The sequence below is a fragment of the Trichoplax adhaerens genome, genomic scaffold (assembly GCF_000150275.1).
Source record: "Trichoplax adhaerens TRIADscaffold_1 genomic scaffold, whole genome shotgun sequence".
NCBI lineage: Eukaryota > Metazoa > Placozoa > Uniplacotomia > Trichoplacea > Trichoplacidae > Trichoplax > Trichoplax adhaerens.
The window spans coordinates 11233559-11247362 of NW_002060943.1; the positions used below are offsets into that span (position 1 = coordinate 11233559).

General features: G+C 29.4%; 1 protein-coding gene across 1 annotated transcript; it reads left to right on the forward strand.

Annotated features, from left to right (window-relative positions):
* Positions 1 to 3206: 3206 nt before the first annotated feature.
* Positions 3207 to 6792, forward strand: TRIADDRAFT_52633 (uncharacterized protein; the record flags this gene model as incomplete). The annotated part of the gene is made up of 3 exons (XM_002108266.1): positions 3207 to 4718; positions 5869 to 5924; positions 6516 to 6792. The coding sequence occupies 3 exons, from the start codon at positions 3207 to 3209 to the stop codon at positions 6790 to 6792; spliced, it is 1845 nt and encodes a 614-aa protein (XP_002108302.1).
* Between the last annotated feature and the right edge of the window lie 7012 nt (positions 6793 to 13804).

Consider the following 13804-nt stretch of genomic DNA (forward strand, 5'->3'; position numbering starts at 1 on the left):
TATGCAAAGTTTATTTACTCTAGAATAATACTTGTACAGACGCTAATCAAAATATAATGTTTTGCCTGAAGGAATTTGAATCCATTTCGTAGTATGAATTATTAATATTTTAAGTCTCATTGAAATACATCAGATAACAAAAGTGGCTTTATATGATTATGACGTTAATCATTATGGATAATATGTGAGCTTTAAGGACTAAATTCAAACCACTATTGCAGAATATCATACAATTTTACATTAATAAGTGATATAGGAAATGTTTATTCGGATATGTTACGCACCGCAGATAAATGGATTTTATGCCTACACCTGTGCTAATAAACAATAATTAAGAGGTTTTGATCATCACTGGTTCAAATGAACGGCTAAAGGGTTCGATAGTTCAAATTTTTAGAGACTCACGTTCAAGGCAATTCTCTATTTTTAAGCTATATTATCACGATATCATTCATTATATTTGTCGTACTCATTTAGTTTAATATATATATATAATGTTTTAAGAATCAAGTCAAAGATTACATCCCTTTTAGTTATAGCTAATATTATTATCTTGTTATGATTATGATCATATAAGCTATAGCTACCAAAAATTCCAGCTAAGATAAAGAATTTAAATTTTTTGTATGTAAAATATAATTGCTTTAATCGAGTTAAAGAGATCCCTATTTTCAGCTTCATTTCCTCTTTTCTATTGTAGACTATCGATGCTCTACAATTGCTTGATGTGATATACATTACATATTACTTAATAACATTTTTTAAATAATTAATAAGTCAGATAAATTTTGGCTTTCTATTTTGGGATTAGGCATGCGACAAAGACTATAATGAAGAAACAGTCAAAATGATAAAGTGATTTAATTAAATTTCTATTCAGCCCTGTATAAAATGTTATTCATTTCGCTATTAGAATTCCATTTCTTGCAATACATGTATACCAATAGCTACAAACTTTCGATATCGGTATAAATAAAATATATAAAGTATATATATACACTTTTATAGATTTCAAGATAACAAACACTAATCACTATATCATTAAAGTTTAGTAAAGGATACTAATCATATAGAATCCTTGCATTAGTTTTATATGCATTCTATATATAATTTTAATTACAAGAAATAACGAATATCAATCATCATACTATATTAAATATAGAAAAAGTTACTTATTAAAAGCTAGAATTACATCTTCCTGTATGCCACAATGTTTACTTCATAATCATTAGAATCTGATATCGGTGATATTGAATAAAGTTCTTGCCGCACTATTCAATATTTCTAAATGAAAATTTGAATAGAATCTTAACATCTCAACATTTTACGTCTCGACGACATTTTCTGTAATATAGGATGATCTAGATAATAGAATGTTTTGATGTATTTATACGTGGTAAGCTCGCCTTCGCGATCTCTAGTTCAAAAAGAAAAACTTCAAAAACTATCGTTATTCTTCATTGTTATAACTCTCTAAACAACAACAATCAAGATGTCTAAGATATGGCGAGAGTCCAAATTAACGCCGATTTCTTCTGTCGACGACAACAATTGATACTGTTGAATGTTTTATCCAGTCTTTTCTATCGCTTGTATTTTTGTCGCTAATGTTAGTCTGCTAGACTCGCTTATCATTATTTGATGTCAAAACTAACGTCATAAGATTCTGTCCTATTCTACTTCATTTTTTCTTGTATCTGTTTAAACTTCTACGTGTAACTCATAGAGAAACCAAGGTCGCATCTCCATGCATGCACCTTTAATAGAGAAATACAGACTTGAATACTTTAATGATATTCAGGACTAGAATTAACCAATTCCACTGAATTTAAAAGATAGTGCCATAACTAAGATATCGATTTAATTTACGTTACCAGATGTGCACTCAAATATGAGCTAAAGATATTTCCTGACCGGATTTATACGACAACAAAAATCATGATATACTACCCTATCGAGCGCTATGATAGTGTATATCCTGTTGAGTAATTGACATAAATAAATAACAACGTCTGCAGTGATAAGATAACAATAATTTAAGCTAAAATTGACAATAATAATTTTATTCATTCAATTCGTATGAGGAGAAGGTCAATTTAATTTCTTGATTGACATCTTGACGTAGAAAGAATCTTGCTATAATTTAAATGCAGTAGATACTCTTTCTATATATATCTACAATTCATTGTCAATTGAATGAGGAGAGGAAATAAAAAGGAGAAAAAAGGATAGTAAATATAAAGTAATTAAATTAGATTAAAATTTATTGACATTACTGGAAATTGAACAATGCAAAATGAGCTTGGATAACATCAACAAAATAAAATTGCATCTGATCGATACAACGGTAGATCTATCGATTACTTTCAAATGGGTATAATATACTGTATATATACTTACGTACATTGATATATATTTGATCAACAGGATACAAGATAGTCATTAGCTGTACTGATAGATTTCTAAAAGGTTGTTTTGCCAAATTAGAAGGGTGAAATGAATATTATTTCAACTTTGACTAATAGTAGTCCAACTTCGGAATATATCTATCAGCATTAATTAAGGTAAAAGAATATTTCAAGTATTGGATTCATTTTTGTGTAATTTTTCCTATTTATTACATAATTTATCGAAGCCTTGGTAAATTGAATATTAATTCATTCTTTTCCAGTCCAGTTGAGTCTATTACTAGTAATCGATGTACAAAGTCTGCTTTTAGTAAATGTTCTACATTAATATTAACATCATCATTTTTCTCTTCTAAAAATTCTATCGTCAAGCTTTTGTAGTTTGTAGCGGCAATTGTTGAATATTACTAAATTGAGTAACTGCAACTAACGGTGCTTTTTGTTTTTGCTATCATTTCATTAAGAAAAATTTTACTTACATTATTCGATTAAGTTTTCAATTCTCCATCGCCTTTCACTAGAAAGATTAAAAATTTTTATTAAATTGCAATTGATGTAATGATTCAATTTCTACGTGATTACTCCCATCCAATCGGATCGATTTTAACATTGCTATATATGTACTAGTATATCACAGTAATACAAAGTTCCGCAGTTACTGTTATTATTAGTAATATTATTATTGTTGCAATCAATGTCCTTATTATCCATACACTATTTGATAATTTTATTTTCATCAATAACAAATACACTCGATTAATCGATTAAACACTATTCTCGAAGGATCAACATTTCAATATGGAAAGCGGCAATTATAGCATGGATTATAATACAACTATTCTCCTATCAGATTTAACATCGATTCCATCATTATTATCTAATCAGAAGCAACCAATGCAAAAGCAATCACCATTAGATTGGCGGATTATCTTTGGTGTCACTATCTTTGTAACTGCTCTAGTTGGCAATTTAATATTAATGGCACTGATACTATTTGATCGTCAACTGCGTAAATTAGAGCATGTGCCTATTGCAAGTTTATGTGTTGTCAATATCTTGACAGCTGTTATGATTATCATGCCCTTTTTTATGTTTTTAATCCATCGCAAATGGGTACTTGGCCAAGCATGGTGCTACTTATGGAATCCTATGGGATACTTTCTACCATCGACAGGCATCTTTCATTATATGATTATTTCAATTGATCGTTATCTACGAGTTACTCGTCCATTAGAAGTAACTAAAACAAAAACCAAGCGCCTACTGATATTGCAACTGATATTATCATGGATTATACCAGCGATTGTATCTTATTTGCCTGAGATGATATGGAGGCAATTCGATTTTACTTATTCCTATCGATGTTATTATAAATATCATAGGAACAATATGTTAATTTATAACAGTGTAGTTGTTACAGTTTTATTTGGCCTACCATTATTCGTAACAACGGCTATTTATATTAAACTAACTCGAATAGCATTAGGGCATAGTCGTACAATAAAGCTACAACGTCTATCGATTGCATCGCAACAGTCACAAGAAAAAAGTACCAGAAAGTTACGACATCAAAGTAAAGGAGAAATTATTTTAGCATTTCTTTTATTAGCCTTTGTAATTTGCTGGCTACCAACCTTAATTTATGCTTTAGTCTCTTCCATAACTTATCCAAAAGATCCCAGTAGAAAGATACCATGGCTTTATCCAATGTTGCTTGTTATCAACTTCTGCTATCCAACTGTTAATCCTATTATGTTTGGGTTGTTATATAGACCGGTTAGAAGAGCCCTAGTGAAGCAATATTGTAAAGTTTGCCGATTTAATACATTCATGGACCGTACAACAACTATGATGAGTTCAATATCACGATCCAGTATAGCAATGAAAAATAGTAATAGCTTAAGTAACAGTCAAGATAGACGAGTATTACGTCGACTAAGATCATCTAATAGTAGTTTTAATCCATCTGATACATTAAGTAGCATTAGAGATCATAAAAGACCAAGTTCATCTTGCAAAGATAACATTTCTTACAGCAATAAATCATCACCAGGGCCTTGTAGTCCTACAACTGCACTATATCGACCTTTTCCCAAGACAATTATTGATCAATCTAGCATATATATCCGTGAAAATGTCGGAGAAAATGTGACTAATCGTCTACAGTATCATCAACAGAAAGCTAATCGTCAAACAAATGGGAATCACTCGTATAAAAATTCTCATTCTTCATCGACATCTTCTGGTAGCATGCAATATGTAGATATTAACGATAATATGTTCTATAATGATTATAATCAAGAAACGAATGTATGAGTATGTTTCGCCCACATTGTCCTTATAGCGCTAGAGTTGCAGAATAGTATAATTATCGCTAAATACTAGTGCTATATTACGATAATATTATATAATTATATACTATTATTAATACTATTCTAATTACTGAGAGATTAAACTGATTTTAGCAAAAGCTATTATTTAAAGGACAAACTTAATCCGGGCATTATAGTTTATCTTCAGTACGCAATAAGTTAGCCTTTTGTGATTGATTTTAACTATTCAATCATAATTTAATAACATCACTGCCTTTAAATATCTATCTGATTCAAGTTATTTATTGCAAATGCTACTCTTAAATGTCCCATTCCATTTTAATATGATTATTGAGAGGCTTTACCAAAAAAACTACCGTTAAAAATGGAGTAAAATTTTCTTTAATTTACTCTATTGTGTTTAGCAGAACAATGGTCTATTTGTAAAGCTAATGTATATATAGTAAGATGGCTAAAATTCATTTCGTAGTATGGCAGTGTATCAAACGAATAATATAGTAGCAATGACTAATAAGTTGAAGAAAATATCAAGATAACCTGGATTGATCATTTCATTTGAGATAAATTGATATCGTTTATTAACTTAATTACAGGTAACTTAATTCGAATGTTTCTTTTATTGATCAGTTTTTAGATTTCTATCTACTTTAATAGTTATTTGATTGCAGTATTGATTGTATCTTCATCTGTATTCATAAGAAAGAAGCATAATAGTAAAAATTGATTGTGGGGCACCGTAAGACACTACATAGATCTATCTGCTACACCAAATTAACCCAGCTGTAAACTTTTAAATTGCCTATCTATATCTAAAGCGTATTGTTACTTTCGTAATGAAAAATCTAAATAACGTGGTCAATATCATTCACAATATCGGTTTAATTAAAAATAAAAGATCATGATTGTTTATTTACTTATTATTGTAGACATCAAAGTAAACGCCAATAGTACAATTTAATCAACCATATCACTATAATTGCCTAATGGAGTTAGCGTTATATTTCAGTTGATGTTCTCGATCATGAGAAATGTTTTCATGATCTACTTTTTAGCGATATATCATTGTTTTTATCCTCATCTTCGATTTAACCGTAGTTATTTGTAACTAACTGACAACATTTCATTAGGTTTTATTTGTTGCCAGTTTAACCCGCATGCCATGCCGTGCGAATGAGATTTTCAGGTAATTATAATATTACTTGGCGCTACATTCAGCACACATTCATTTCTATAGCTCGTTACTCGGCTGATAGAAAAAAGAATTAATATGCTGGAATACTCTTAGCGAAATTTCTATTATTGCTTACTTACAGTTATAACCTCAACAAACTAACTCTTTCCTTTTCACTATGTGATAATTTATTTCCGTACTCCCATTACAATTAAAGTCATGTTAATCAAGTTATTCACTTACTAAAATTATCCAGTCTTATAATTAGTAAAATCTAATACTGATACTTTAACGTTATACTATCGCTGTTTGCTGCAACCAAGAATTTTGGTACAAGAAAGACATCATTGTTACCAAGGGAGAGATCTCTTTCTGGTAGGCCACATTGTAATCAAGCAAAATCTTGATTGAATTTTCTCACTAAATTTTATGTCGTAATTACTGACCAATGTTGATATTATTATTGTAGTTTAAATATTTCTTGAAATATCACTCTACAATGGTTTTAATTTATCAATAGTAGGAGGAACACTAGCCATAACATGAATAATAATTAATAATCGATTAATATAAAAAATGTAATTATTTATTTAATCAATTTAGTTTAATCATGTTGGAATTAATTGCACCACACCGTCACCTACAGAATAATATCACCTATGTCCATTGTGTATGTATATTAAATATTGTTTTTAAATATAAATGTCAGGGTGATACTGGTAGTTATAAGTTTTTCGTTGCAGAAATTGTGGTTAGCTACAAGATAACTCCTACTTTACGCTATAATACAGTACATGAGGATAGGTTGCGATTTTGGTTATATACCGCACATATGCCGGTAGATTATTCTCAGCTACTGACTTATGTAAGGCAGAATTGATCTACGCAGGATGACTATCTCTTTGTATATTCTACTAATGTTACCTTGAAAATCTGCATCTCTTACTTTCCTTTTTCTCTCCAGATGGATTATCTTTATAGCCTAATAAACTGTCACTTTAAAGATTTTTGTCCAAAACTTCATTCCGTTATCTCCCAAAATTAATTCTTTAGAGGGCAAAGAACCGGAAGTAGTCTATTAAGTTGAATAACTATCTAGCGGCACCGGCCGCTATCGGCATCTATTTCTCTCAATAGTTTTGTTCAAATACCATTCTAGCTAAGGAATTCCCCTTTAAAATATTTTTTAGTAATTCCTGATAGTTGTTGCTACTGTGTCGCCATATTATTACAAAAGTAATTGTACTCTACGCCAAAGTAATAGGACAGATTGCACATAAACAAATGGCTGAATCATGGACTGAATAACGCATTCATTTGAGCATATACTAAAGTAGCAGTAATGCTTACCATAGAGAAGTGAAGTATCGAGAAAGTATATACCTAGCGCATACTGTGGCATAGAATCATTATTAGTTGAATAAATAGTAGCTATGAACTTGACAAGAAAATTTGTGATGTTGCGTTGTTAAAAGGCAGTACATTAATCAAAGCTTTATATGTCATAGGTTAGTGATGTTTACTATATTTATTCTAATGTCAAGTATCATTCTTATATCATGTTAGCCTATCCACATACATCTAACTCATTTGGGCATCTTAAATTCGACATAAAATATATCTTCGTAAAGAGTAGATGATTTCCAGTCATTTTTATTAATTCTGACCTCGGTCGTGTGTAAATTCTTATTAATTAGTAAATCTGTATGTTGTTATTTTCTCCACTCTTCTCGTAATAAAATTTTTTTTACCTCTAAATACGTTATAATTTACTGGCTATGTAGCCTGTATAATTACACACAGAATCCAATACGATAGCTGTACTTTATCACTTTACTTGCAGATTCCATATTACAATTATCAAGTCTTAAATTACCATTACATTGAGTCATTGAGGTGATGAGTGCATCATTTACCTTATACATACGATGTGCAAAATAGAGGTTCATGGAGATTTGAAATGTGCAGTATCGTAAAATAAGTAACTACAACTAGCTACAGGCAAAATTAGGTGATTACAATATCAAATATTAAACTGTCATTCAGATTTCTTTAAAAATGTTATTCTAACTAGGCCCTTACATGACAGCTAGGCACCTTTCAATATTTATTATTTTAAAAAACTATTCGATATTAGAATATCCGTAATCATACCGATTAAAATATCTAGATAGAATACGAGTATATATATATATCTGAGCTCAAAGAAAGAATAAATAAATAAAGATTTCTGATTGCTATCTTACATCACTGGTTCATGTAAACATATCGATTCGAATGTTTTAGAATGCTACGTACTCTCCTGCAATTATTACCTTTAAAACTGTTATTTATGATGCTATGATCACTTAATGGTTATGAAATAGATGGTTTGATAAGATCATTTGTTTTCGATTAATGCAAACTAAACAAATATGAAAGGAAATTTAAATCCAGTTTATATAATAGCACTAGCATTGGACACCATCCTCAGAGATTCAAGTAGTTAGGTTATTTATATTAACTAATACTCGCATAATGACATGTAGTAAAGACCACGTACAATTAGAAATAGTCTGTGAGACTTAAATTGGTTTTACTTAGTTGAGACTAATATCAACGATCTGATTGTAATGTCTAGATTACGAATACCACTTTCTTCTAGACTATTTTTTCTCACCAAAAATTAACACGTACTATACTGTACTATTAACGATACCTTAGCTGACTACTAAATCTTAACCTTATAGAGAGGTAGTAATATATAATAGAAATTTTAAAAATTAAATGATATTTAGCGTTTTCATTCGTTAGCACAATTAATACGATTGAAATATAGGGAGAGATACTTTCCCTTTCAGTTATTTAAAATATTTTGTATAATCGCAGCATCGTAATATGGGAAATTAAAGCAGCTGAGGAACTAGTTTTAAAAAGAATTTTGAAACATAGGATTGCAATGCTAAAATCAACCAATTATCAAAGCTTTAATCTTAAAAGTGCACATAATGATTCTTCAAATAGCTCGAAGACAAGAATACCTTATCTAAATACCTCCACAAAACAAAAACTTCTTTCCCCCTCCAGCCTACACTACTCTAATTGTAGGAATATTATGTTGGCTTTAGGATATAATTTATTATAACTAATTCTATGCTGTTATTAGTAGTTATATACAGTATATCTTTAACAATGCCTCCCTAACAATTTCTCTCATAAATCTAGCTATCTCTAGTCATTGTTATATCTTTCATGCAATGTGATAAGAAATCATTGACTTTTAAAAGCGAGCCCACTTTCTTAAAATATGAATACCCAATCACAATAAAGTTATGACATTCTATTGATTTTTCTAATTCCTTTAAACTTATATTTCTCATTACAATAACATTACCCAATACCGTTTTCTGCTTAAATAAACTAAGAGCTATTCTAGACTCTACGCAATTTGTTGCAGAGAGGGTGGGTAGAAATAAACTTTCGTTACAGAAGATTATGATAGTCTAAATCTTTGTATCCTGCTGTTAAAGTACCGTAATAATGATGAATCCTATCAGGAGGTAAATCTGATATTAGTGATATACAGACGTTGTAGTTACCCTAATGCAGCTGAGTTTATCAATAAGTAATTAGATTAATTTTAGATGCATTATCTCTTTGCACTGACAGGTAAACTAATGATAGCAAGATTACAGGTATTGCTGTGATATTATAACAAATGATCTAATTACAATAAATGAAAACAAAATTATATAAGATTTTAATACCTATACGATCTTTTCAGTCGAGATGGTATCGCAGTTCCATTTAAGACAACAGATGTATGCAATATTATTTACCAGACTTCAAAATCAACCAGGATTCTTTCAGGTTGTTAACTTTCTGTTTAAGAATAAAGTTTCTAACATAGAAACTTATAGCTAACTCAATCGTTATAGTAATAGTTGAGAACGGAGACTTTCTAAAATGATTTGGTGAAAAAATGGCTAATGCCAGGCAATAACAGCAAATAGATTCCTTTATTAATTACGTTTTGTAGACATTATGAATATACTTTACAAAACAGAATTAAAAATTCTCCATAATTATGTAGTCAAAACTTCTCAGAATATGTTATAATCTTAATTACGGCACCTTATCAGTGATTCATATAACGAATATAAAATAACAAACTAACTTTACTACATTTAGGATACTAAGCTACTAATGATGAAAGATACTACATATGTGAGGGTTGCATCTCCTTCTCTAAAGTTTACGTACGTCTTCGTTAATTATCAGTACGATCAATAAAAAAATAAGCAAAAAATCTCTAATTATTGTTTTGCTATACGTAAGTGGTTGAGCAGTTTATAGTTATGGCACTTAGATATAATTTCTCATTATTTCTATTAAATTGATCTTTATGATTTATACCGATTATTATGTAAGTATGTTTGCATCTTTAATTTATTTGGCATATTCATAGTTTATTTGCGTTTAGTAGGTAAAAAATAATAAGTATTCATTTTTGGCATAGTTTACAGACCTTACGTTACACCTAGAAAAATGTGTTTTCAATATATCCGTATAATTTATTTCTAGAAACTATTCTAATTAATTATCATATAAGGACATATTTGTTACTGTTTTACGAACGTTTATTCTAATATTTTGATTTATACTTCTTGACATTCTTGAATAATTACTCTAGGAATATGCTCGTATGTTCCTGTGATAAGTAAATGTTTTTTGAATATTCATAACTTGTCGGCTTTGGTTATTGCTTTAGTGTAATAATTAAATTCTACCATAAAGAAGACGCTTTTCACTTACTTCTATGGATTCAGTATGACCACTATCATTTCATTTTCTCAAACGAAAATTCAGAAACGAACAGCAATAGCCGACAAGAGATTGATTAAGTAATTACATGGACAGTTTTATCAATATTTAATTGTGGACTTCATATAGAAAGCGACATATTTAATAATTATATTAGTAGACACTTCATTAAATAGCTCTTCTTTCGTAAGATCTGTAACGTAATTCTTAAATTTGGCAGTCTATTCGTGGTAAAGCTTACCAGTGCACAAGTATTATCTTACAATTCAAGAATGATCCCTGATCTATAATGTTATATTTAATGCTTTGCATCACGTCGCTGCATTTATTTAATTAAAGTCACTAATCAGACTATAGCGATTGCCAATACGGTACATAAAGAATGAAATAAATAATTAAATATTTCACCCTGACTAACAATGAGTATTTGCGAAAATATTTCTAATTAATCAATATTCGTGTTTGTAAAAGCCTAATGTTTCATTTTCTATTCTAAATGATCGTATGTATTGAAATGTTAGCGTAAATAGTAATGTAATTTGGTTAACAGATTAAAAATGGCCTCACTAAGTCATGGAATGATCTTAAGAAACAAAATAAATATCCACTTATTCGACTTATACATTTTAGATACCTTCTTATTACATTGGTAGAAGGTACAAGTTAATAATTGTATTTCAGTAAGTTGTGAATATTTATTAATTACTTTCCATAGTAGACAAAAGATTACATCTTACTATGTTAACTAATTTAATGTTATATCGAATTTTTACTATCTATGCCTTTATCATCTCACAAACCGGGATAGTATTTACAACTCTATTTTCAATAAGGGAAACTGTTTGCTTAGCGCTACTTTCTCTAAGGTTACCTAATAGTGAAAATAGCGATGAGTTAAGAATAGCAATAAAATTTTGAATTATGTAATAGTACCTATATCATATAAATGATTATAAGTAATATATCTTATTGATAATCGGTTTCTCTTCAGGTATGTATGATAACAGGGATTGAACTATCTCTACAATACGAAGTTCTATTATAAGAGTATAGGTAAAGGACGATTAAATGTTGCCCTTTAGCTAAGACCAAAGTTAAGGGTATGATAAATAATAGAAAGGCCTTTGTGAGAAAGTATTGGCTGCCTATGCAATTATACAACGAAATTAGAAATATTTATATTTTATCTTGTATAATGGATAGTAAAGAGTAATCAATCGAATTGTTCGTTCAAAGTATGATTCAAAGAGCTGTAAAAAGTTATAGAGAAATAGCAATTAACTCTATCTTGAAAACAAGTTAGAAACAGAAGAAATTGTTCAATTAACTACCATACAGATGTCAATTGTGAATCTACCTTGAAATAGAAAAGGTGTTATGATAATTATCAGTACCAGGATAATATCCTGGCCAATATGAATGGTAGTAAATTTTTTCTAAATTGCTCAAATTGTATTGTCTATCAATGCGTCAATAACTGTTTGCCATTATTACAGCTTTTCTCTTATATTCTATGTCGATAATAATGAGCATTGTCCATATTTTTTTTATTTTCGTTGTATGTCTAGTTGTAAAAACCTATCCTAAGGAAGGCTACTGTTGTATTTGAAAATAAGTCATCAATCGATATTGAAAATTATGTTTATGATTTTTATGGTTTGGACATCAATAGCCTTATGTCAGGATATTCATTAGCATAAAAATAAATGAATTAAATATTGAACCTACTACGAAATAGGGATAGACTATAAACAATAACCAACGATATAAGTCTTAACTCAATTCATTAGCTTAAAAAAACAAAAGATTGCCATCCAATTTTTAACCTCCAATATCTATCACGTTTACTAATAAAGAGTTATTGTTTGTGATGGTTGTTAGGGCGATATTAATTGATTTCCTTCTCCTTGCAATTTTTCATTTTTTCTCTTTCGGTAAGTTGAACTCTTTATCTATCGATAAAAACTACGTAGCGTAAAAGTTAGTGGAAATATCGAGTAAAAATCTTCGAGAAAGACTATCAAAGCTGGTTAACGTACGAGTATAAAATTTTTTAACTAGAAATTCTATTTTGACTCTTCGTATGTTATTCAAATAGAACGATCCAAGATCGGAAAATCTAAATTTATACCAAAAAATCAATTCTCAACTTATTTTAATCAAATTAAAGAAGGCAAACATTTTTGACGATAACTGGCGGCTCTATATTACAAAATTTTATAGGAATCTTATTAATCGATGGATAATTTGAGCGCATTTCTTGTTAAAGTTATAATATAGTCACTATTCTATCAACGGAAAAAGTAGCCAAGAAATATCCTTGCAAGAAGAATTTGCTTTAAACTCCGTGAAAAAGTTTCAAGTTTAGGTTTAGCTTATATCTTAAAGTAAGTATTATCCACTGTAGTATTTCTTTGAGGTATAACCTTACAAGGGAATAAATTTTTATAAATTTACTACTCTAATCGAGTTTCTTAAATCTATCATTTAAATCAGTCGATAAAGAGTTCAATATTACATTGTACTAAAAGTAAATAGAATAAGATTTACGCGTACTCTAGTAACTTTGACTGAACAAATTTATTCCAAGATTTAAAGTATAGATTTTAGCACTATTGAGCGCTGTCTATCCAGATTTACCTATCGTATATATGTAAAGGGTAATTAATAATTATATAATTGTTTTCGCTTGGTTTGATTTTATAAAGTCTTCAAATGTGTTCACTTTATATTGTTTCGATACACCTTGTCTATTAAGTTAGTGATTCTTAGAGTAAAACTGTCAGAATTATCGCAGCACCTTCCACTTTAATTTGTTGAAAATGTTATGAGTTTTAAACGTGTATACCGGTAATAATCTACGCCAGTTTTACTAAACTACGAAGTTAGTAAGCGAAAGTGTTTGACTTATAAAGGCACCTTTATGATTAACCAATGCACTCTATGTTATTATAGTCTAAACTATCCAGTTCGACCCCTTTCTATATTTAATATAGTTAATAAATAAATCAACATATTATAGCCATAGATAGTGTTTACTTTGATTAGTAAATTCATTCTAATGTAATCTTTTCTATATCGTAATCGTT